General features: G+C 48.0%; 2 protein-coding genes across 2 annotated transcripts; both read right to left on the bottom strand.

The window, feature by feature from the left end:
* Window positions 1–2,643: 2,643 nt before the first annotated feature.
* GPN2 (GPN-loop GTPase 2) lies at window positions 2,644–12,053 on the bottom strand. Its single transcript, XM_020909174.2, has 5 exons — window positions 11,383–12,053; window positions 10,661–10,817; window positions 8,276–8,436; window positions 4,575–4,705; window positions 2,644–3,368 (listed from the first exon to the last, which is right to left on the bottom strand). Exons 1-5 carry the CDS (start codon window positions 11,791–11,793, stop codon window positions 3,296–3,298), a joined length of 933 nt encoding a protein of 310 aa, XP_020764833.2. The 5' UTR covers window positions 11,794–12,053; the 3' UTR covers window positions 2,644–3,295.
* A 159-nt stretch (window positions 12,054–12,212) lies between these two features.
* GPATCH3 (G-patch domain containing 3) lies at window positions 12,213–19,056 on the bottom strand. The gene is made up of 7 exons (XM_020909173.2): window positions 18,586–19,056; window positions 16,846–17,258; window positions 14,993–15,167; window positions 14,595–14,654; window positions 13,786–13,907; window positions 13,541–13,668; window positions 12,213–12,965 (listed from the first exon to the last, which is right to left on the bottom strand). Exons 1-7 carry the CDS (start codon window positions 19,019–19,021, stop codon window positions 12,749–12,751), a joined length of 1,551 nt encoding a protein of 516 aa, XP_020764832.2. The 5' UTR covers window positions 19,022–19,056; the 3' UTR covers window positions 12,213–12,748.
* Window positions 19,057–25,879: the final 6,823 nt, after the last annotated feature.

Consider the following 25,879-nt stretch of genomic DNA (forward strand, 5'->3'; position numbering starts at 1 on the left):
GTTAGCAGAGATGACCAGGAAGGTCCCTTGGAAGACACTCAGGGATGGTTCCCTCCCTTCAGGAGTCCCGACTGCCAGGTGAGGTTGGGGCTGAGAAGAGCACTTCCAGACAGGGCGAGATGTAAGCTGGCACTTTTCTGGGAGGCATTTTGGGAATATGAACCCAGAACCTAGAAAACGTTGGCAATTTTATTTCTAGGACTTATGTATCATGAGTTTAAAGTCAGAGACTCAGACAAAGATGTTAATCACAACATTATTTATAATAGCAAAAAACTGGCAACAACTTAAAGGCTAACCATGTCAGTCTGGATAAACAATGTTTTAACCATACTGTAGAATATTATCATGTAGACATTAAAAAGGTTTTTCTAGTTTTCAACAAGGACCACACAGCACAGGGAGCTTTGCTGAATATCATGTGGCAGGCCTGGATGGGAGGGGAGTTTGGGGGAAAATAGATACATGTGTATGTGTATGGCTGAATCCCTTTGCTGTCTACCTGAAATTATCACAACATTGTTAATCAGTTATATTCTAATATAAAAGTTAAAAAAATTAAAAGATCTTTCTAGTTCTAATTACATGAAAAAATATTAACTGAAAAAGCTTATAAAGCAATAACAATATATCCCACATATATAAATGCTATAGCTATCCCTCTGGATGTATAGAAAAATAGGCTGAAAGAAAAAACACAAAATATATTTATACATTTGAATAGAAAATTTATTACTTTCATTTTCCAAGTGTTTTCTTTTTCTATTAGGGGGAAAAAAAAGAAATCTTAAGGACAGTTGTCACTTGCTCCCAAATTGAGGGTAGTCTTTCTCCGGTGGTTTAGTCGCTAAGTCATGTCTGACTCTTGCGACCCCATGGACTGTAGCCTGCCAGGCTGCTCTGTCCATGGGATTCTCCAGGCAAGAATACTGGAGTGGGTTGCCATTTCCTTGTCCAGGGAATCTTCCCAACCCAGGAATCGAACCCAGGTCTCCTGCATTACAGGCAGATTCTTTACCGACTGAGCTACAAGAGAAGCCCTAAAGTGAAAGTCACTCAGTCGTGTCCGACTTTTTGTGACCCCGTGGACTATACAGTCCATGGAATTCTCCAGGCCAGAATACTGGAGTGGGTAGCCTTACCCTTCTCCAGGGGATCTTCCCAACCCAGGGATTGAACCCAGGTCTCCCGCATTGCAGGCGGATTCTTTGCCAGCTGAGCCACAAGGAAAGCCCAATCTTTCTCTGACCCTACATATTTCACACTGAGCAGACCTCACCTGGAACCCAGATGCTTCTGCTTTTCTGCATTGTGCTGTCCACCCCCAGTCATAACAGGGGAGTAGAAAATTACGTTGCTATCAGTGGGAAGTGGTCAGAGCTCCATTCATTGGAGGAAAAACGCCCTTGTTGTCATATCAAGGCCTGAAAATAAAGCTTGGAGTATTTCCATCTTTCTCCACTCGGGTGATGCTGAAGGTGCTTACACGAGGCCATAAAGTTCTACGTGACGCCTTTCTTCCATCTGGTGTGCTTTGGTGGTGGCTGGGGCCTCTAGTTCGGGGTAAGCATCAAAACCCGACCACAGCTATTGGTACCAGCTTCAAACACATAGCAACCACCCTCACGCCTTAACTGATGAGGGATTTGTCCGAGAGCCTGGGCATCATGATTCCCGGGCTCCAAGCCTCACAGGTGACTCACAGACAGCCCCAGGCTGTGCCTCCTGGCCTCAGTTTCCCTGGCTTGCCCTGTTGATACTCCCCACCTACTGTGTACAGTGTTAATAGGGGTGAGGTGCTTTGAACTCCTCAGATGAAAGAGGCGGGGGAAGTAGCACCCAGTTATTATCCTGTATCCCGCCAGGCGTGGGAGTCGAGGTCGACTGCTTTCACACCGTTCCAGTCCAAAGAGCCTCCTTATAGCCCCTTCCTCTCTGCCTTCTGCTCTGATGGCCAAAACTAAGAAAGCAAAGCTCAGTCACCCCCATCTCAAGGCCACTTCAGAACACTTTTCCTAAGTTGAATTCCCCACCTGTCCAAATCACCAGTCATCTACATCCCCCCTGACTTACGACTCAGGAATACTCTTCAGGTGTCTAAATTCTTTCTCCTGACTGGCTGCAAACCCTGTGGGAGAAGGGGTCGTGACTTTTCACCACTGAGCGAGTGTGAGAGAGCCAGGCTGACCAAGGTCCAGACTCCTCAGTTGTCTGTTTCCTCATGTAAAGTGGGGCTTAGCCCTAGTCCCCATCTCATCTGTATCCCTAGGCGTTCCTGTGAGTCATATGAGGACTGTCTGTGTGGAAGCTCTTTGTGATATGTGAAGCCCATCCCATGTGTTAACAGGCCTGAGTGTCTGCAAATAAGACTACTGGCACAACTGCCATCTGTCCCCTTCTGCCTCCAGGCTACAACTGAAAGAAAATTAAAATTTAAAAAAAAAAAAAAAAAGAAAGAAAAAAAGAAAGCCTGGGGCGCCACCTACTGGCTGAAAATACGAATTGCACCCAACCTGCTGCAACGGCAAAGAAGCTAGTACCCATATTTCCAACCTGGAGTCATCGTAATTTTTGCCACAGCCTTCATGATACCATATTATATACTGGTGGCTTTTCTTTCAACATTTTTCTTTCAACAACTCATTTTGTATAAATAACTTCATTTTAAAATCAACTTTAATCATTACTATAAATGGAAAACTAATTAACACTCGCCCCTCAAAAGAATAAAACTGTGAAATAAATACAATGAAAATAAAACATTGTGAGATCTGCTAGGAAGTGGGGCTTGTGAAAGCTCAGGCTTGAGTTCACTGTGAGTGCTGAAGACGAACAAAGGAGCCCAACTGGAGACTGAGTCACCCCTCCAGCCATGATCCTGGGCTTGGGGGCAACACTGCCCTGGAATACCAAGAAACAGGCCTCTTCTGAGGAAAGGTGGCCTTCCCACGTTCCCACCTCCCTTGGCCAGGGTGGCGGAAGGAAAGTTTGGAAGCCACAAGAAGTAGAAAATAAGCTCCTATATTGTAGCACATTCCATCACAGCCTGAGTGGGTCAGTACTGAATGCCTGGTGGCAGCGCCCAAAGCTCACAAGGGTGCTCTGCCTGGCGACACGTCTGGCTTCAGGCCAGAAGTCCTCCACAGGCCTGAGTATCCCCTTGCCCGTCTCCCAGCTCTGGCCTGGAGAGCTGCTCTTGGATCTGCAGATGCTGAGCTGTCCAGCGGGTCACTGGGAGCCGCCACTCTCCCCAGTGCTGGGTCATGTGTCTTGTCCTCTGGAACCCAGCTTGCTGCTATAGCTGCATGGCCTCCTGCTCCACTGACTGCTCTGAGGGCTCCAGGTACTTCTCCTGGAGGCCCAGGGTGCTGATGGGGGCGCTTGTCAAGGCTGACAGCACAGGCAAGGATGGGGAACTGGTCTGGGCAGGATCTGATCTCTGTGATGCCTGCCTCCCAGCTGTGTCTGGCAGGTTCCTCCCATCCTGTTCCCTTCCTCATAATTATAGCTTCAGGCCACAGGGACCAACTGGTCTGAGAAGTCCCTTGAAGCATCTAGACCCACATGCTCCTCTTCGTGCCTTTTCCCCACACTGCTGAGCAGCAGAGGACTGGAGTGCGCCAACCTTCCGGCTCTGTGCTGTGGCACACGCTCTGGAGCCGTGCCCCTCAAACATGGCACAGCCCTGAGCTCCCATCCCTGCTACCCACCTGACAAACCTGCCCTCTCCTCTTCCTTTTCTTGCTTCAGTGAGCACCACCACCCCTGAAAAGTCAAAGCGTTAACTGCTTAGTCGTGTCGGACTGTGACCCCATGGACTACAGCCCATCAGGCTCCTGTGTCCATGGAATTCTCCAGGCAAGGATACTGGAGTGGGCAGCCATGCCCCTCCAGGAGTCGGACCCATGCTCCTCCAGGAGTCGGAGGTTTTCCCCATCCAGGGATCAAACCTGCATTGCAGGCACATCCTTTACCATCCAAGCCACCAGGGAAGCCCTACAACCACCCCTACCACCTGGGAGTCTAACTTCTGCTCCACCTCCTTCTATCCTATAACCACCTGGTCACCAGCTCTGGTTGTCTATCTCCTTAGTATTTTTCCCAGGCCACACCCTTTTTTCTATTCTCACTAACAGTTCATCCGTTCTGACCTGGAGGCTAAAAACGCTTCTGCTCCCAATCACATCCCTTAAATGCACTTTCTGTACTTAGAGGTGCTTTTCAAAAATGGACATCTGATCGCATCATGCTCAGCTCATGGGTAGGATGCTGGTTCCCACCGGCCACCCACAGACTGAAGTCCACACTCCGCCACTGCCCACTTCCCTTGACCACTGCATCTCCCCTTCTCCTTCAAGTTCAAGACACCAGGCAAACTGAAGTCCCTGTGTCTCTCCCTAGTGACCAGTGCCCTTTCATGGCTGGGCCTCTGTATTTGTTGCTCCTTCTGATTAATGTCCTCCCTTATCCTCAGGTACAGACAACTCTGAAGCCTTCTAAGGGACCAGCCACCAGGGAACCCACTGGTCAACAGGAAACCAGCCTCCATGGTGGAGGCTAGTGAGGAAGGATACGAGGAGAAGTGGAAGTCAGCTCCCATGGCGGCAGACATCATGGCCTCCAGGCTCCGCTGCTCCTGGACCCCAAAGCAGTAGCCGTTGGCTTTGTCCACAGCCTGCAGCACCCGCTGGATACTCTCCTTATCCTGAGCGGGGAGGAGAGAAACAGAGGTATGTGGAACTGAGGTTGAACCAAACCAACTGCATTCTCCAAATATGCCCCCTCCATCTTGCCTTGTGACGCCTCTAGTCCATGCAGCTTCCTTGGCCTGGAATATATCTACAGTGTCCCCAGAGGCCCGGCTACACCCCATCTTTCCTGACTACCAGCTCACCCAAATTAGAACAGATAAGCTCCTCCATGCACACTCACCATCCCCTGGGTTTATCCCTACTGTAGCTATGAGCCTACCATCTTACTATTAGCTAGTTAGTAACTCCCCCACTGGACTGTGCACCCCTTGAAATCAGGAATTTGTTTGCCCAGGCATCCCCAGTGCCTGGCATAGCACTTAGCTAACAGCAGGCACCCAGTAAACATGCATGTAACTTATTTGTTCCTCCATATAAAAGTGGTAAGGATGGTCCCTACATCACATGATGGGAAAGAGATCAAAACAGTGCATGTAACAGTCCTTAGCACACACACACAAAATGTCTAATACAGAAAGCCTTCAACAAGTTGTAAATTGTACGATTAATATTATAGGGTTCACCTCCTCATTGCAGAGGAGAAAAGTGTGGCATTAAACAGAAGAGACAAGTTCTTTTAAGTCAGCAGAAGGGAATCTAACACGCACCTTTGTCTCCCAGGTTCCCTTTGCAGGGTACAGGGTGAGAGGCACAAGGGTTGGGTACTACTTTGCAAAGTCAACAGACAGTTGCATCTGGAAAGAGCCTGAAAGACTTGTCCCTGGCCTTGGGCAAGTCCCTGGCTGGGGACTTTCTGAACTCATCCATTTTCAGAGGAGATAACATACGTGGAGAGAACCCAGCAAAACAGAACAGATAGGGCCAAAGTCTGGTCCATCCTCTTTACTGGATTCCTGCCTCCCACTGGTCTTAAAGCCAATGAGACTGAATGATAGCTGGACCCAGGACAAAGACCACTGTTTGAGGCCTCAAAGCCTCCTATCTCCTTGGTCTGGAAGTGAAGTTCCAGGCACTTCAGAGCTAAAAGCCAAGGGAGGAGTCCTTCTAGTGCCTAGTACAAGCACACCTCAGAGATACTGTGGGTTGGGTTCTAGAATATTCCAATAAAGCAAATCCCATGATCAAGTGAGTCACATGAATATTTCGGTTTCCCAGTGCATATAAAAGTTGTGTTTATGCTATACTGTAGTCTACTAAGTGTACAATAGCATTATGTCTAAAAAAAAAAAAATACATACCTTAATCAAAAAGTACTTTATTGCTAAAAAATGCTAACTATCATCTGAGCCTTCAGTGAGTCATAATCTTTTTGCCTGTTGAGGGTCTTGCCTCCATTTTGAAGGCTGCTGCCTGATCAGGGTTGGTGGTGGCTGAAGGCTAGGATGGCTGTGGCAATTTCTTAAAACAAGACAACAGTGAAGTGTGAAGCATCAATTGATTCTTCTTTTTATGAATCATTTCCCTGTAGCATGCAATGCTGTTTGACAGCATTTAATCGCATGACAGAACTTCTTTCAAAATTGGAGTCAGTCCTCTGAAACCCAGATGCTATTATATCAACTCAGTTCATGTGATATTCTAAATCTTTTGTTGCCATTTCATCCTTCACAGTATCTTCACCAGTAGTTTCCATCTCAAGAAACCACTTGCTTTGCTCATCCCTGAGAAGGAACTCATCCATTCAAGTTTTTTCATGAGATCGCAACAATTCAGTCACAGCTTCAGGCTCTTCTAATTCTAGTTCTCTTGCCATTTCTACCAATCTGCAATTATGTCCTCCACAGAAGGTTTGAACCTCAAAGTCACCCAAAGGGCTGGAATCAATGTCTTCCAAACTCCTGTTAATGTTGACATTTTGACCTGTTCCCATGAATCACAGACGTTCTTAATGACATCTAGAATGGGGATCCTTTCCAGAAGATTTTCAATTTACTTTGCCCAGAACCACGAACCGAATCACCATCTATGGCAGCTACACCCTTCAGAAATGTATTTCTTAAATACTAAGACTTGAAAGTCAAAATGATTTCTTGGTCCACGGGCTGCAGAATGGATGCTATTTTGGCAGGCATGAAAACATCTCCATCACAGCCCTTGGGTGAACAGGTGTCTTGTTAATGAGTAATATTATGAAAAGTGTCTTTTTTTCTGAGTAGTAGGTCTCAATAGTGGGCTTAAAATATTTAGTGAAACATGTATACAGATGCGCTGTCATCCAGGCTTTGTTGTTCCATTTACAGAGCATAGACAAAGTAGATTTAACAGAATTCTTAAGGGCCCTAGGATTTTCAGAATGGTAAATGAGCTCTGGCTTCAACTTAAAGTCACGAGATGCATTAGTCCCTAACAAGAGTCAGCCTGTCCTTTGAAGCCAGGCACTGACTCCTCTCCAGCTACAAAGTCCTAGATAACATCTTCCAGTAGAAGGCAGTTCTGTCTACACTGAGAATCTGCTTAGTGATGCCACCTTCATTAATTATCTTAGCGAGATCTTCTGGGTAATTTGCTGCAGCTTCTCCTTAGCACTTGCTGCTTTACTTACACTTTCATGTTACCGGGGTGGCTTCCTTCCTTAAACCTCAGGAACCAACCTCTGCAAGTTTCAAACTTTTCTTCTGTAGCTTCCTCACCTCTCAGCCTTCAAAGAACTGGAAGAAGTTAGGAAGGGCCTTGCTCTGGATTGGGCTTTGGCTTAAGGAAATGCTATGGCTGGTTTGATCTATTCAGACCTCTAAAACTTTCTCCATATCAGCTTTCTGATATGCTGAAAGATTTCTGTTGTGCTTTCTTACCACTCCTGTGTTCAGTGAAGCAGCACTTCTGATTTCCTTCATGAATTTTTCCTTTGCATTTACAATGTGGCAAACCATTTGGCACCAGAGGCCTAGCTTTCGGCCTTTCTTAGTTTTTCGACATGCCTTCCTCACTAATTTTAAGTATTTCTAGCTTTTAAAGTGAGAGACGGGAAGCTCTTCCTTTCACTTGAACACAGAGGCCAGTGTAGGGTTATTAACTGGCCTAATTTCCACATTGCTGTGTTTTAGGGAATAAGGCCGCCCAAGAAGAGGAAATGAGATGGGGGAACAGCCAGTCAGCGAAGCTGTCAAAATACGCATTGCATCTGTGGATTAAGTTCACTGTCTTATATGGGTGTAGTTGATGGCGCCCCAAACGATTGTAGAGAGTAACATCAAAGATCACTGATCACAGATCATCATAACAAATATAATAATAATGAAAAAGCTTAAAACATTGTGAGAATCATCAAAGTGTGACATGGAGACATAAAATGAGCAAATGCTGTTGGAACATACACTTGTTGAATGCAGGGTTGCCACAAACCTGCAATTCGTTAAAAAAAAAAAAAAAAAAGCAGTAGCTGTGAAGTACAGTAAAGTGAATTGCAAAAAAAATGAGATGTCCTTAGGGTCTGCCAGTCTGCAGTTAGCACTCTGAGCTTTCACTGTCCAAGGCCTAGGTTCAGTCCCTGGTTGGGGATTCCACAAGTTGTGCAGCACGTCCAAAAAAGAGAGAGAAAGAAAAAAAAAGAAGTATGCTTGTACCTGGATATTGAGAGGGATGAAGGAGACTAGGCTGTAGTCTTCAATGAGCTGCACCAGTTTCTCATTGAGCTGCCGGTAGTGGCGGAAGAAAGGATCCGAAGCAAGATGGTCCAGCAGGTAGGAGAGGTCCAGGACCTCTGTGTAGTAGTCCAGGTTGAAGGCTAAGAAGAGAAACTGGTTAGCACAGGGAACTCTATTCAATATCCTGTGATAAAGATAAACCACAATGGAAAAGAATACGAAAAAGAATATATATATATGTGTAACTGAATCACTTTGTTAACACAACATTGTAAGCCCATTATAGTTCAATTAAAAAAGAGAAGAGAAACTGGTATTAGGAGCAGCTGGAATCAGGCAGAAGTCCTGAGAACAGGGAATGTATTTTTTTCTTTCTTCCTTTACCTTCATTCACTCACTCATTCATTCAACAAATATTTGTTGAGGCAGTGAAATGAACTTACTAAGAAGAAAACAACTGATTTCACTTGTTGGCTCTGCCATTTAATAGCTGCGTGGGCAGTTACCCACCTCATGAGGCTACTGTGAGGATTAACTGCTATAAACCTCAGTGTCTCGTTCAGAGAAGTGCCTGATCAATGGTAATAAGACTGAATATGTACCAATAATACAGCTTGGCCCCTGCCTCACGAGGCTCACAGCCAGGCAGTGCCCCCAGGACTTGGCACAGACACTCTAAGTCATCTACCTAGCAGGCTGGCCTCTTGGGAAAATGACTTTCCCTTTCTGGGCCAGTTCCTTCTTAGCGTAAAATAAGATCAGAATAGATGACTCAGAGGTCCCTGAACTCAGTTCTATGAATACAAACTTCCTCCTAAGAGAAGGAAAGTGGGCCTTCCCACATTATCCATTTCTGCCTGGAAGACTCAGGCAGTTGGAACTCTGCAGATCTGTCCCAAAGTCAGTTGAGGGAATCCGGCTATCAGGACCAACTGACTCACACCCTGAGCTCTGCTTTCTGTATTCTTACCAGCCCTGAATAGAAACTGCCACCCCTGTGACTGCAAGGAAGAAAATGTGGGCATTCCAACAAACTTCGTGGATTGCCTGACAGCTATGTTTCTCACTGAGAATGGAGAAACTGCAGCCAGGTACGCTGGCACTTAGATCTCCTCTCAGCTAACATGCTAGCTGAGTGACTGACCTTGGGCTATTCATGTAACTTCTCTGGGTCTGCCTATCTGGTGTGTGCCTCAGTCTGCTGTGAGGATGACTGGCAAGATTCAAAGCTAGAAATGCAGAGGACAAACGGATAGCCATCGTGAGTGGAGGCTGTGAAGCAGGGAGAGAGGTTTGGAAGGACACAAATCTGCACGCAGATAAACTGGGGTGTCTGGGCTTGTCAAGAGATGGCTCAGGACTCTGGGAGGAGGTGGTTCCTTCAAGGTGCTGACATCCTTCCGTGTCCCAGCTGGCAGCCAGTCACCCTCCCTGGACAAGGCCCTGACACTTCACTCTCCCCCCAACCTCCTTTCAGCTGTTCTTCTCTACGTTCCTTTGTGGCTGAAGATGGTATTTAGAGAACTGATGCTCCAGTCAGCAGAGCGCTAATTTTGCAGGAGAAAAATGCTGGCAGTTAGAACCCTAGGCAACACCCCTGCCTCGTGCCAGCCTGCTTTTCCCTCTGTTGTTCCCACCTTTATCCATCCGCTGGTTCAGTCAGAAACGTGAGGGCCATTCTTAATTCCTCTATGTCCAATCCACCAGCAAATCCTATTTCCTGAGTTAAGTTTTTTATCTATCTCCTTCTCTTTGTTCCCACTAACCACTGCCTGGGTTGCTGCAAAACCCTCCTATAGGATCTGTTTTCATTCTCGCCTCTTTCAATTCACAAGGCAGCCAGAAGGGCCTTTTCAGTTCACGGTGCTCTCCTGCTTCATATTCATCAGCAGCTTTCCTCTTTAGCCCCTGCCCACCCCTCTGACCTCACTTCCTCTTATCACTCTCTGAGCTACACTGGGCTCCCCCACTCCCCACCCCCTTTCCCTTGAACACAAAAAGCTCTTTCCCTAAGGGCCTTTACCGTTACGGGATCCCCTGTCTAGGACACTTCTGCTTTGGCTGGCTCTTTTTACTACTCAGCTCAAACAGTACAGTTGACACCCTCCTTCTCATTCACTCACTATCCATCATTTTCTTCTAATTCCTTCATAATACATATCACCACCTGTAGCTCTCTTGTCCCCAAAACCCAGAAAAGTATCTGGCACGGAGGGGCACAAAATAAATGGGCAGGGATCAGATCTGCCTGTGGCTACTATCACCAGGCCATACATGGTCCCTGGGAGCGGCTTCCTTCAGCAGAGGTCTCTGCATCACTCCAGCCCAGCTGCTGCCCTGGGCTGCCAGAACGGGATCTCTTACCTAGCTTCCCATAGTGTTCGATGAGGTCCATCTTGGAGAGGAGGTTGACGTGGGGCAGCTCGACATGCAGCATGGTGGCCAGGGAAGTACACAGTACCGAAATGAACTTGGCAGGGTCTGTGCAATAGTGAGAATCCACCAGGTGAACAGCAGTCAGCTGGGAAGGGAGGAAGGGAAAGGGGTGAGAGTGGCCTGGGGAAGCAGGGAACATTAGGGCCTCTGTCCCTCCCATCAGATTGGGGACTTCTGAGGGCAAAGGGCAAGTCTTCCCATTAGTCTCCTCCTCCTTCTGTTTCATTCTTACAGCCACAGCTAACCCTTATCCCAGGAGAGGTGGAACATTTTTTCCTACAAGAGGCCTTGCACTGAGCCTCCCAGTGGGCACTGCATCTGACTCCACTGTTCACTTCCTTTTGCCCACCAAGTCACAACAATCATCATGCCACTTTCCACTTAACCCCTTCTATACTCCCAACAATCCCAAATTGGGTAGTGACACATCCATTCTACAGATGAGAAAACTGAGGTTCAGAGAGATTAAACTGACTTGACCAGGACCACACAGTGTGGAGTCAGTGGCAAAGCCAGAATTCGAACTCACACCTGTTTTACTTCAAAGCGTCTGGGCCCCTACCTCACCAAGGGACATGGGGGCGTGGCACCTGTCCTCCCTGTCTCAGTTCTTCCATTTGCAAAATAGGCCCGCCAGACCCCAGACGCACCCTGAGGTCCCACTGCGTCATCTGGGAGAAGATGCTGCGCAAGGCTCCGTGGTGCGTGCAGAGCTCCACTTGGCCAGGGCAGTCGAAGAGGAAGTAGTGGCCGCGCAGGGGGTCGAGCTTGGCACGCAGCCAGTCCAGGTTGGCCTCCAGGTACTCCATGCAGTAGAGCAGGCCGCCGTTGGGGCCCAGCTGCAGCGCGTCCATCACGTCGCCCAGACCCACCAGCTCGCCCACGTCCACGGCGCACTCGTAAGGCAGCCCCTCGTTGGCAGGGTCCAGGTTCACCACCGCCACGTGCCGGCCCAGCGCACGCAGGAACTCGCTCATGCCCAGACAGTATGTGGTCTTCCCCGAGCCCGGCGGACCGATCACCGCCTGTCCAAACGCCGTGGTCGGAGCGGCTCCCGCCATGGGCGGCCGGCACACGGCTCCGTGCGGAGCAGCTGAGCGCGTCAGGGGAGGGAGACGGGAGCCACACCGGAGACGAGCTCTGAGGGCGACGACGGGATTACCCCAACGTGCGCTTCCCCCCGCGCTGGAGGCGATGCCCGGGGTTCGCCTGAGGAATAGGAAGGAACCCGCGCGCTGTGAAGGGATCAGATGGCCAGGTACCGACGGGACCTGCACCCGACTTCCGGATGACGTCGGGAAAACCCGGCCCGGAGAGGAAGTCCCGCCCTCACGGTGACGACACAGCTTGGCGCCGAGAGCTGTGGAGATGAGCCCCAAGTGGTGACGCCGGGGCGTGGGGCCGACTTGGGGGCCCTGCAGGGACCTTTCCGGGGGTTTTCCCACCTTACTCCTGGCCCAAATCCGAAGAGAAAGAGAAATTCGGTAGTTAACATTTTTATTTTCTCGTTATGTCGCAGACCCGGGACATCTGCGGTGGGTTGTCCGCTGCTCCGGGCCCAGCCACTGAAGGGTAGACACTGGAGGGCCCGCCCCAAGACCGTCTCTTAGGAGCACGAGCCCTCTCCTCTTCCGTGTCCTTAACCCACCTCTTTCTGGGCTTCATGGTAACCTTCTCCCAGGAAGGTTTTGCTGATAAACCTCAGTCAGTCCAGCTTTTCAAGGGGCTGGGGGAGGCAACAGAAGCAAGCCGAAAAAATAGGGGCTAGGGTTAGGAGACCAAGGAGGAAGAGTCATTAAGCCCTTTCATTAAAGGGGAGGATATAATGGGGGCTTTTTGTAAAAATGTCCCTGAGGTAGACAACCAGAAGGCAAGTTCTGAACAAAGCATCCTGAACAACCGTGCAGACTGCTGCTCCCAGAGTTCTTTCTGCCTTCAGTGGAAGATAAGGCTGGGCACAGGGCTGCCACTGTGCAGTTATGAGTGATCCTGATTAAGGGGGAGTCCTTGAACCTGTCACTCAAGCTCTGAAAGGCTGTTCAAGGCACGGCTGGAACTCCTCACAAAAGCCAGGTCTGTGCGAAACTTCATGCTGGTGGGTGGCTGGCGGCGGAGCAGCAGCTCTCCTTGGTCCTGGGGTAGGGGCTCATCGTAGACGGTGGAGATGAGTCCCAAGCCAGTTCCACGGGGCCTCTTCGGTTGCCCAAATGTCTGGAGCTTCTCTCCATGGTACCTGAAACAAAAACAGGGCTCTCAGGGCTGCTCTCTTGCCCCAGTAAAAGGGTTGGGAAAGAACAGGGTAATAGCTACTACGTATCTTCAGTTCAGTTGCTCAGTCCTGCCAGACTCTTTGCGACCCCATGGACTGCAGCATGCCAGGCCTCCCTGTCCATCACCAACATATCTGATTTGTCCCAAAGACAGAGCATTGAAATCTGCCCCCTCATCTTATCTGTTCTTGGTGCCAGCCACCAGGGGCCTCACACACTGCTTTCATTTTAAATAGTACAGAAAATTCAGAACAACTGTTACCACTTTGTGACTTACAGTCACTCCCTAACAGCAATCAAGTCCAAATTCCTCAGACTTGAGGGAATGACTCCCCCAGAAGATTAATCATCCTGTCAAGCTTGAGGACTCGGTCTTGAAAAGACTAGTGCCAGATCTACTTTTTCCTTCTAATTCTACTTTAAAGTTTAAACCCCAGGGGCACTCTAGCACCCAACCCAGACCCAGAGGGAAGGGGGAACCAGGGTACAGCTCAAAGGCTCACTTGGGCTCCCAGGGAAGTCCCTCAGCCATACTCACCCCAATCCACGCTTGCATCTGGGGTGCTGGCCGTCATTATCCAGGGCCTCGGGCACGCCTGAACACTGGCTGCCCAGGCCCTGGCCCTCAGCCCAGCCCTGCTGTTCCAGCACCTTCCGCCCAATGCCCTGCAAAGGAAAGAGAGAAGACTCAAGACATGGGGCTCCTGTGGGGGCAGGGGAGGGAATGGGGGTAAAGAAGGAAAAGAAAGGGGTCAGTGGGCTGACCCCTGGCACAATGCTTACCTTGGTATGGCGCTCGAAGGTGCCCACCTGGTGTCTGATCACAGAGCCAGCCTCCTGGCTATCACGGAGCCTCCGTTCTAGACGCATTTGGACAGAGTCTCGGGCGTCTTTGTCTCCACCATCTGAGGAAGCAGAGCCCAGTTTGTGGAAAGGTCTCTCTCAGCAAAAGTAGGGAAAATCAGGTTTCTAGGCCCTCGTCACAAGATTTACATATTCATCTTTATCATGTGTCATTACTGTATTTCTCTTAATAGACTGGGAGCTCGCCAAGAGTAAGAACCATGGCTGTCCCATCTTACAGATGAGGAAAAACTGGTGCAGAAAAGTCACAGAGCCAAAAAATGAGAGATGGAATTAGGACCCAGGTCTTCACCTCCCACTGTGTAAATCACTCTAGGTCATTTTTTTTTTTTGCCACATTGCACAGCATTGGGATCTTAGTTCTTCAACCAGGTAGTGAACACTAAGCCCTCTGCACTGGAAACGTGGGAGTCTTAACCACCTGACCACCTGGGAGGTCTCAACCCTAGGTGATTCTTGACTCCAGAATCTAAATTCTTAACCAGAGCCTGAACTCCTGAGCCTCCCACTACTAGGGCCTGCCCGTCAGAACCAGACCTCCCTGAGGGCTGTGCCCACGCGTCCTTCCTCCACACAGAAAGAAAAAAGATGCTGCCCACAACCAGCACTTAATGCACTCAACTAGTGACCTTTTAAGAGACTGGTGCCCTGTCTCAGACTCTGCTAAGTGTCACTGCACGGCCAGGGCACCATTCCATCTCTGAGTACTGCAAGCCCGGGCCCAGTACCTGCGTCGTAGTACACGCTCATGTCCACATCCCAGTCATCAGCTGTCTGTTCATCAAAGTCTACAGAGAGAAAAGCATCAAGCAGAGTGAACCAAGGACTCTCAGTTCTATCAAGAGTTAACTCTAGACTTAGACACACATTCTAGAACTTGGGGAGTATATTCAAGTCTCTCCTCTGGTGGGGGGGGGTCACTCAGAATTGGGAGGAAGGCATTTTCTCTCTACTCCCCTGATCTCCCACCCCTAGAAAGGATGGCTGGTGTCTCAAATACAACAACATAAGCCTCTTTCCTAGCCCTCTAGTCGGGTTGACCACCAGGGAACCCACTGTGTGGAGCAGAGTGCCCTGAGCGAAAACAGCAGGGACCACCCCTGCCCTTGCCTGGTGCAAGCATTACCTCCTTCCTCCTCCTGCCAGAACTGGGCATCAGTGTAAAACACCAGGCCGGAGCCGCCCTTCTCCCACTTGAGCTCGATCTCCTCCTCAAAGAGCCGCTCAGAGGTCCGCTCCTGCCCCGTCACGTCCTCATGCAGTGCCTCGTGCCGCTCCCACTCCTCACCCCGGTCATCGTCCTGGGAGAAGGTGGAGAGAGGAGACCTGCTTGTCCAGCTTCCTGACCTGAGGCCCACAAGGCAGGCAGCTCGCTGCACAGGAGGTCCTAGAGATGGGACCCCAGCTCCATTCCTCCCAATTTCTCGGAGAAAGAACATGTTTTTGTCCCCTGAGGCCTGACCTGACATCTCTCCATGCCCTGAGTGTTTTTCAACATACTTTGCCACTTCCCCTACTAGTCTTTTTTTAAGCTGCACCACACAGCAGGTGGGGATCTTAGTTCCCTGACCAGGGACTGAACCTGTGTCCCCTGCATTGGAAGCACTTCCCGGGCGTCCAGTCTTAACCACTGGACCTCTGGGAAGTCCCAAGCCTGACTCACTCTTATCGTTGCACTTTTGGTCACATCACTCTCCTGGCCTCTCTGCCCTGCTCTCCCATCACCACCTCTTCTACACTTGGTTAAATCCTCCTCATTCCTCAAGTGCTATAGCTCACATGAAGTCCCCACACTGAGGCCCACAGCACTCTCAATGGTCTGTGAACTTCTCAGTGCTAACCAATAGACACTGTTTATGCCTTTCTACATTATGTCACAAAGAAAGAAGGGACAAGAGCTAATACCTACTGTCTACTGTGTCAGGCCCTTCACATACCTTAGCTCCTTTAATCACCCCAACAACTCTGTGAATAAGTACCATTATTTCCATTCTAAAGATGAGGAAATTTAGATTTAGTGAAGCAAAGTGATTTGCCCAAGATGGTACACCAAGAGAAGGGTAGCACCAGCCTGCAAACCCATTTCATATGATGTACCCTTTACAGATGCTGTTTCTTCCTCTTCAGGGAGCCTTTATGAAGGCTCTTTGAGGGAAGGAAATGAGCCTTAGAGTGTCTCTGGAATCCTGTGCTAGCCCCTTTGTTTACAGCTGCTTGGCTGGACTTGTGGAATGATAGAATGACTCCTGGCTTAAAATCCTGGGGGTCCCCTACCCCATTTAAACTCCAGGAGGTCTCAGGAATCACTGCTTCAGAGCAGGTGCTGGAGAAAAGGCAGAACCACCACACTAAGGATGTGGTCCAGATGTGTTAGTAACTCTGAGCGGGGAGCTTTGAAGACATAGATCAATTGCTTTTTACAGAGGGTATGCATTTAAAAAAAACTTTCCCAATAAATAACATAAAATCTCCTAATTTTATGGGTGAACAACCAAGTTTGGAGAAAGGTAGAAGAAATGTCTGTTTCACTGATGAGGTTAGACTGGAGGTTAGCGTTCAATCCACAGGCTCAAGGTCAGAAAACAGAGGTGACTTCTCAACCACATGATGAGAGCACACAGATGTCAGAAAAGGAGCGAAGGGGACTGGGTTCACATCCTAGCTCTGCCTCTACCTCCTTAGATGATCGTATCTCTTAGTCAGTAGATTTCATCAATGAAAGACACCCTCCTTACATTTCTTCTGAAGCAATAAGAAGATGCCTTTGAGAATCTTTGGATAAAAGCTCTGGTCCCTTTTCCCAAAGAAACATATACCTGCACAAGCAAATGCAGTTTTATATTCGGTGTCAGGGAGTTCAAAGTCTTTAGAAGCCTCCTGAGGACCCCAGGTCTTGGAATACACAAATGAAGAGTGGCACTAACAATGTCTTGGCCTCTCTAAGCTGCCAGCAAGGACAAAATGGCTCTCCATACTCACATCATCTGAGTGTGATTCTTCTTCCTCTTCTTCCTCTGGCTCTTCACAGGAGTTGGATGGTATGTCTGCCAAGCAGCTTCCCTGGGGTATTTCCTCACCCTCGGCTGTGTACACAAACTCTTCCTGCTCCACAGTCTCTGAGTCCTCATAAGTGAAGGGCACATTGCCATAGCGCCGAGAGGAACCTGTCTTGGGGAACTGGAGCTGAAGCTGGGTGATGATCCGAGGGGGTAGGCGGCAGGCCCTAATCAATTCCAGAAAGACCCGCAGGGGAGTGCCCACATTCCCATTGGGCATCAGCACCGGTGGATTCAGCTCTGGCAGCTGCCTCAGGTCGGCCAGTGTGAAGGCTTCACTCTTAGCCGTGTGACTCTGCAGTTCCTTCCGGGTCCTGAAGGGAAAGGAGCCCAAACCTTGGAAAGCAGGGAGAAGAATGACAGTTGAAACCTGAAAGTCTCCAGTGACACGTGAGCCAGAAATTGGTCAAGGTTTAAATCCTTTTGCTAATGCTGTTTCTCCCTTTCCAACTTTTCCAGAGTCCCTTCCTCTGTTCCCTGACCAGAACCATCTAGTAATGTTATGCCATTTCTCATGACCTCGGTAAGCTCACAGGTTTCTTTCAGATCTGATTCCTGATGACCTTTTGATTCTCAACTGCCATTAACCCTCACCCCCTGCACACCCTCATATCATATGTTCCAATCACATCAAACAATTTAACCTGCCCTGAAAGTTTCATGGACTTCCACATCTCTGTACCTTTGTAAATACCATTTACTTTGAATACCACTCTTTCCCACAAACTCCTGTTTATATTTCAAGATCCAGATGAAAAGCCACATTTCCTACTCCTTCTAGGAAATTGGTTTCTCCTCTGTCATCTCACAGTAGTGGGAGATAAATAGCACAGGCTCTGGAGCAAAATGCCTGGTTAATACTGTGACTGTAGTCTTGTACCATGACTTCTGTATCCTTCAGTTTCCTCACTTACAAAACGGGTAACAATAGCTCCTACCATATAGATTGTTGTCAGGAGTCAATGAGAAAATGAAAGGCTTAGAGCAGTGCCTAATAAGGAAGTGTTCAGTAAATGTTAACAATTAGAATGGCATGTAACAATTATCTTTTTATAAATCTGTGTTTTTTTGGATTCTAAGCACAGACTGTGTCCAACTGTTCTCTACATACCAGCTAGAGTCATAATCAGTCTATCAATACAGGCTAGATTTGTTGAATGAATAAATTAGAGGGCCCTGCACTGTGTTTCCTGCTTCCAAATCAAAGTGATTTCCCAAGAAAATGGGAACAGTCCAAATAAAAAACCTTGTCTCTTCATTTGCATCTTGCCAGAGCAGCCTGGCGTGCTGCAATCCGTAGGACTGCAAAAAGTTGGAAATGAGCAACAACTGCATCTTGCCAAGAGAGGATTGGGCGGGGGACAACAAAGAAGGGGCAACAAAAACAATACTTGACTTCCTTTTCAGCCCTCTATGTCAGTGCAAAATCTAAAGGATCTAGGAATAGACTTAATAAACTGGAAAGATCATCTGAATAGGCCTCTGTTTCCCCCCTCTCCCCAAGTTTTTCTACCGTGCAAGCTAAGCCTGAAACTTTGTCCAGAAATTATCTAAACTCTTGAAGAGCCCTAACGAGGGACCTAACTTATCCTTATCAGTCTTCAGGAAAGGTGCCTCTGTTCCTGTGCCTGCAGGCCAAGTCTAGTCTCCTTCCCACGGGTACCTGATGCCTCAGTAGGTAACCGAAGTCGGCGGATGAAACAACGACCAGGTAACCAAGTCCCCTGAGAATCCAGCCACCGGCGGCCCGAGTACATGCGGAGAAACCTCTGGGCTTGAGCGGCCCCCCGTACAGATACAACACAGCAGCAGCTGCGGGTCCGGGTGGGGTTAGAGTCCTGAGTGGAGAGAGCACCGGCATCGTTGAGTGACGTCTGGGCAAGACCCTCGCGGATAGGAGTTGGGGTAGCGTCGGGAGCAGCCTGGGGAGGGGCCCGCTCAGGCCGATGCCGGTAATGGAAACAGAGGAAGCCACAGTCGCGCTGTTCCCGGAACTGGCTAAAGTAGCTCCGAAGCTGGGCTGACCGCAACTCCGAGGGGATACCGCTCACGACTAAATAAACTGCCGCCTCCTCTTCTACCTCGCCGGACACGGCCATCTTGGCTGTCACATGATCGGCTGAATCAACTCTCGCGAGAACATCGCGAGCTGGCGCAGAGGCGTAGCAACATTGTGTATCCGGTGATGAGTCAGCCGGCATTGTGGCTGTGGAACCTAGAGCTGGGAAGGTTCGAACGAAGTTGTTCTGTCTTTTTCCCACAGACAGGCGAGTGGTGATGGAAAAAAGTCACCTGAGAAGTGGTGTTACAGCGTTCGTTTACAAGGCTCTAGTGAGGATCAAATCAGAAGCCTGAGGGCGGGACTGTGTTTAAGATTTCCCAAACCTAATTGTAATTATCAGTTTAGAGCGTTTTCAGTCGTTAATCCATTCATTCTTCCGAAACATATTGGTGAACTCCCACAAGTCATTTAGAAAAAGAGAATCCGGGGCTTCCCTGGTGGCTCAGTTCCCTGTTGTTTTCATGATAATGGGGAGCCGCGAATATGAGAGGGTTTTCTGTACTTATTTTCATTATTCATCTTTGTACACCTTTCACATAGTAGATGCTTAGGGAAAGCTGGTTGGTTGTTGGAGGCCTTGCTGCCTTTGGAAGGGATTAAGAAATGATCCCTCCCAGGGATCCTGCATTGCGGGAGACCTGGGTTTGATCCCTGAGTTGGGAAGATCCCTAGGAGAAGGGAATGGCTACCCATTCCAGTATTGGGCTTCCCTGGTGGCTCAGATGGTAAAAAAAATCTGCTTGTAATGCAGGAGACCCGGGTTCGATCCCTGGGTCGGGAAGATCACCTGGAGGAAGGCATGGCAACCTACTCCAGTACTCTTGCCTAGAGAATCCATCCCATAGCCAGAGAAGCCTGGTGGGCTGCAGTCCATAGGGTTGTACAGAGTCAGACACGACTGAAGCAACTAAAGACAATCCAGTTGAAGTGGGCTGAAGACCTTTCACAGAAGAGAAACACATCTAAATAATAATGAAAGATACTCAATCTCATTTCATCAAGGAAATACAATGAGACCCACTTCATAGCCAGCAGATTGGCAAACATTTTAAAATCCTCAAATCCTCTCTTAAATCCTGAAGATGTAGAGCAACTAGAGCTCCCTTATGCTGTTAGAAGTGTAAACTGGTACTGCTGCTTTGGAAAACAATTTGGCATTACCCTGTAAAAGTGGAACTCCACATGTCTTTGACCCAGAAATTCCACTTTTAGTTACATGTTTTGTTTTTTAAATTACTTATTTGGTTGCCCTGGGTCGTCACTGCCATGTGCAGTCCTTCTCTGGTTGTGGTGTGCGGGCCTCTCATCACAGTGGCTTCTCTTGTGGAGCACAGGCTCTAGATCCACGGGCTTCAGGGGTTGAGTTGCCTGGGCCCAGCTGCTCTGAAGCATGTGGAGTCTTCCCAGGCCAGGAGTTAAACCTGTGTCCCCTGCTCTGGCAGGCAGTTTCGTATTGCCTGTACCACCAGGGAAGTCCTCTTGTTATACATTTTAAAGAAATTCTTGCATCTGTTTATTAGGAGATGTACTGACAATGTTGAACCTTGCTCAAGCCCTGTGATCCTGGAAAACAGTGAAAGTTAAGAAACCCCCTCCACCCTTCTGTGTTCTGGAACCAACTTACTGCAAGGAGACAACCTTCCTTTTATGACTTAGATAAAACTCATGAGTGCCTTGTTTACCTATGGCAAGGCTGGATACAGACTCCAAATTTCAATTCTTTGCCTCATAAATGCTTAGATGAACTGCTTTTCCCCACAGATCAATAAGAACAAAATGCTTGTTAACTAAAGTTTAGTTTAGCTTCTCTCCTTCTTCCAGGTTCATGAACTGTGTTCCTCTCCCCCAGCTTGAGCTGTGTGCGACTCCTCCTTAACAGCCCCCTTGCCCCCGAAGAATAGTCTGGGTTCAGAGTAAAACATTCTCTGACCTACTGTCCCATATGTCATTCCTGGTCACCCCACTTCGTCACACTAAGTTCTTTCTAGCCTTATTTACTCCTCCCTATGAAAGAAAAACTCTTTGCCTGACCCTTGAGGCACGTGTGGATCTTATGGTTAGAGCTTCTCTTTGCGATAGCTTCCCTGTGTCTATTACAGTAGTTCTTTTCCTTCCTTGCAATAACTGTTACAAATAAAATCTCTTCTTCCTTAGTCCAGATTTATTTTTATTTGACAGTGTATATGAATTCATAGCTGCAGTGTTTGTAAGAGCAAAAACTGGCATTTAGTACTAATAATTTCAGGTGTATGATATTGAATGAAAATAAGCAAGTCAGAAAGCACAGAATATTCCACTTATATAAAGTTCAAAAACTACAAATCGAAAACATTTTTAAAGGATACGCATGTAAGTATGCTTTAAGATCATGAAGAAAAGGGAAAAGAGGACTTCCCTGGTGGTACAGGTGATATGAATCTGCCTGCCAAAGCAGGGGACACAGGTTTAATACCAGGCCTGGTGGCCTGGTAGGTTAGGATTCTGGACTTTCACTGCCAGGTCCTGAGTTCCATCTCAGATGCTGCAAGCCACATGGTATAGCCAAAAATTCAATCCTTAGCTAGCTGTGTGGATTTGGGCAAGTTACTTAATTTCTCTGAACCTAAGTTTCCTCATCTACTGGATAGGAAAACTACTGCCTCCCCTTGGAGGATTGTGGTGAGAATGTAATGGCATCGTGCATATACAAGTACTTAGTAAATGCCTAGCATACAGTGGTGATTTAGTCGCTAAATCGTGTCCTACTCTGGCAACAGCATGGACTGTGACCCACTAGGCTCCTCTATCCATGGGGGTTCCCAGTCAAGAATACTGGATACAGTAAGCCCTCCTTCAAAGTTACCTGTTATTTTCATGATAATAGGGTGCTGCAGATATGAGAGGGCTTTCTGTTCTTATTTTCAGTATTCATCTTTGTACGCCTTTCACATAGTAGATGCTTAGGGAAAGCTGGTTGGTTGTTGGAGGACTTGCTGCCTTTGGAAGGGATCAAGAAATGATCCCTCCCAGGGATCCTGCAATTCGGGAGACCTGGGTTTGATCCCTGAGTTGGGAAGATCCCCTGGAGGAGGGTGTGGCAACCCACCCCAGTATTCTTGGGCTTCCCTGGTGGCTCAGCTGGTAAAGAATCCACCTGCGATGTGGGAGACCTGTGTTCGATCCCTGGGTTGGGAAGATCCCCTGGATAAGGGAACGGGCTACCCACTCCAGTATTCTGACCTGGAGAATTCCTTGGACTGTATAGTCATGGGGTCGCAAAGAGTTGGACATGATTAAACAACTTTCACTTTCTTAGAAAACTAGCATGATCGACTCAAGTTGAGCACTCATTCTGTGACTCCGTAATTCCGATTCTTATCATATAGCACCAGTTCTGCAAGCATCTGTGTACCAAAACATGTGCGCAAGAATAATGCTAGCAATATTATTTGATGGACCAAATGTTCCTCAGTAGTATAATGGATAAATAAATTGTAGTGTAATGGAATACTTTACAACAATGAAAATGAATAAGTTACTGCTACATAGAGCATAGAATGGCTCTCAGATACAATATCAAGTAAAAGAAGACAAACACAAAGGAATACATGCTGTACAATTCCATCTATATAAAATTTGGGTTCCCCTGGTGGACCAGGGGTTAGGCATCCACCCTGCAGTGCAGGGAGCACTGGGTTGACCCCTGGTCCAGGAAGATCCCACGTGCCTTGGGGCCACTAAGCCCATGCGTCCCAACCACCAAGCCCGAGTGCCACAGCTACTGAAGTCTGCACCCCCTAGAGGCTGCGCTCTGCAGTAAGAGAAGCTACCGCAATAACAAGCCTGAGCACCACAGCTAGAGAGTAGCCCCTACTTGCCGCAACTAGAGAAAGCCCATGCATAGCAACAAAGACCCAGTGCAGCCAAAAATAGAAATAAATAAATTGAAAAACATTTTTTTTAAGTTTAAGGCAAGCGATCTCATTTATCATGTTGGAAATCAGGGGTTAGTGACACCCTTTGGGCAGGAGGGAGAGATAGTGATGGGAAGGGTTTCTGGGGCATTGCCAATGTTCTATTTCCTGCTCTGAGTGGTGATTACAAGGTTTATTCATTTCATGATCATCAAGTTATACAGGTCTGATTTGCATACTTTATATTACACAGAAAATGTTTAGTTAAAACTATCTTTTTTAAAAATCCAAAAATTGAAAAGTAAGTGTTATACAGCAAAGAGTGTGTGCCAAAATAAAGATGGTATGCTCTGGAAAAGTTGTTAGATGACCCAAGAAGTTATGCACTTATGATTACACATAATTGTTATTTGTGGGAGGAAATTCCCAAGACCTTGAATGGTGCTCAGTGTGTAGTAGATTCTCAGTAAATCATCATTGATGGAATGTATATTCCTGGCACTAACATGGGGATGTGCTGTTGACTGTGGCTGAGGACTCTTTCCAGGGAAAATGGGCCACTTCCCTGGGGGAACAAGCAGGCTTGACTTCTCATCAAAAACTTAAGCTTAAAAGTAACCAAGACAGTACTTTCACTCTCATTTTGTCTTACAGTGACGTGAGGAGAGGAAAGAGTCTAGGTGCTTTTATTCTCCACTTGATCATCTCTGACTTTTAAAGACTCATGATAGCATAGTGTTTAAGGGCATAGGACCTATGGATTTTCCTGGTGTGTAGTGGATAAGAAGCTGCATGCCAATGCAGGGAACATGGGTTCGATCCTTGGTCCAGGAAGATCCCTCATGCCTCAGAGCAGCTAAACCTGTGCATCACAACTACTGAAGCCTGCACGCTGTAGGGCCCACGAGCCACAGATAATGAGCCTCCGTGCTGCAACCACTGGAGCCCAAGCGCCTAGAGCCCATGCTCCACAAGAGAAGCCCAGGCATCACAGCTAGAGGGTAGCCCCCACACTCCACAACTAGAGAAAGCCCACGTGCAGGAACAAAGACCCAGCACAACCAAAAATAATTAATCAATTTTAAAAAAGAGCATAGGGCCTAAATCAAAACCATCTGAGTTCAAATCCTGACCCTACTGCTGTTAACTGTGTAACCTTGAGTAAGTTATCTAACTTCTCGGTGCTTCGGTTTCTCCGTCTGTGTAATGGAGATGATGATAGTACTTCCAGCATTGAGTTGTAAGAATTAAATAACATAATCGATGTAACGTGTGTAGAGCATCGCTCTCCATAACTGTTTAATAGCTCCCCAGAATGACTTGCCAGGAATAGGGGGTTCCCTTTGTCAACTCTGATTCCCTGACACCTTAACCTTGTTGCCTCCACCAGTTTCACTGGGATGGCTTTTCTCTGCTGCCTTGTTCTGTGACATGCTCGCTTTTCAACTCTCCGGGACCCTCTGTTGCTCTTGGGTCTCCTGGGATCCAGTTGCCCCAGGACCACTGGCAGTGAGTGGAACACTCTTGGCTCTGACACCTCTATGCCTTTGCACCTATTGTTCCGTCTGTCTGGAATGCTCACCCCCTTGACTTGCCTGGCAAGCTCCATTCAATCTCTTTAGGACATAGTGGTCACCACCTGGCTGAAGAGTTTTTCCCAAATCCAGACACATTGGCACAGTGAATCCACCTTCCAGAACAGAAGACACAAGAGACTCGGGTTCAATCCTTGGGTCAGGAAGATCCCCTGGAGTAGGAAATGACAACTTGATCCAGTATGCTTGCCTGGAATATTCCATGGACAGAGAATCCTGGCAGTCCATGGAGTCGCAAAGAGTTGGACATGACTGAGTGACTGACCTACACGCACGTGTCTATGCCTCTGCTGCCTGTTGGATGTCCATCTGTCACAGTTCAGATCACTGTGTTGCAATTACTCGTGTGTCTTTCTCTGCTATAGACAGGATATTTAGTGAAGGCAGGGACTGTATCTTACTTATTCTGTGCTCCTCAGCATCTTGTGGACATAGAGAAAGATGTTGGAAATGGCAGGAATGGATGGATGGATAGTGGGCACTGGCTTTTTCCTGGCATCATAGGTTCTAGGCTATGTGACCGTTTCAAGGGCAGAGAGTGTCAGCACAGGGCACAGGACACGTCAGCAGCCCGACTGCTTAATAAGCAGTCAGTGATTTGGCTAATGAAGGTAGGAATAATGATGATAATCAAATGGTACCTGAGGCTGACCCAGAGCCATGCCCATTCTCCTGCTTCCTAGTGAGTCATCCCTGGCTGGGCCTGAGGACAGGAATCAGGCTGAGACACAGTAAACAGTGGCTGAGCTGCCTCTAGACAATCTGATCTTGACCATGACTCACTCCAGCCTGTGGTGGTGGTCGGAGCCTGGCCTCCACAGTCACACAGTTCAGATCCCAGCACAGAGGGTGATCATGCAGACCTTGAGCAAGTTGTAGACCCTGTCTAAGCCTGTTTCTTCCTCTACCCTCTCTGACTGATGGGACACTATTCCTGCTCTTAAGACATTGATAGTGAAGACCCAGTGCCCCACCTTCAGAAACCCTGCAGTCTCATGGAGAAAGCATTACTGCCTGTATCAAACTGTATTATAATTTGCTTCTTTAGTTTTGCTCAGCTTGTCTTTATGTTCATCTAGAAGGCTTGGTTAGGGTACAGGGTGTGACTCAAGAGACACAGACAAGAAATAGACAGAAGTGTGGCTCCCCAATCCTGTGGAGGGGTAGGAAAGAAATTTGCAAAGGAACGAAGTAGGCTAATAAGGAAAGCTATTTGGATGATGGAAGCATTAGGTAAATTGTGGGAAATGGCTGGGGTGGATAAAGAAGCGCATTTTCTAATGGCTGCTCAGGATTGGAGTGGGGGCGGGGGGGTGAGAGGCAGGAAGAACCTAGCCTGAGTGTTCAGAGAGGTGCCACAGTAAACTACTGGGGGCAGAAGGGACATAAAAGATAGAATGGCCCCAC

Source organism: Odocoileus virginianus, chromosome 30 (assembly GCF_023699985.2).
Source record: "Odocoileus virginianus isolate 20LAN1187 ecotype Illinois chromosome 30, Ovbor_1.2, whole genome shotgun sequence".
Taxonomy (NCBI): Eukaryota; Metazoa; Chordata; class Mammalia; order Artiodactyla; family Cervidae; genus Odocoileus; species Odocoileus virginianus.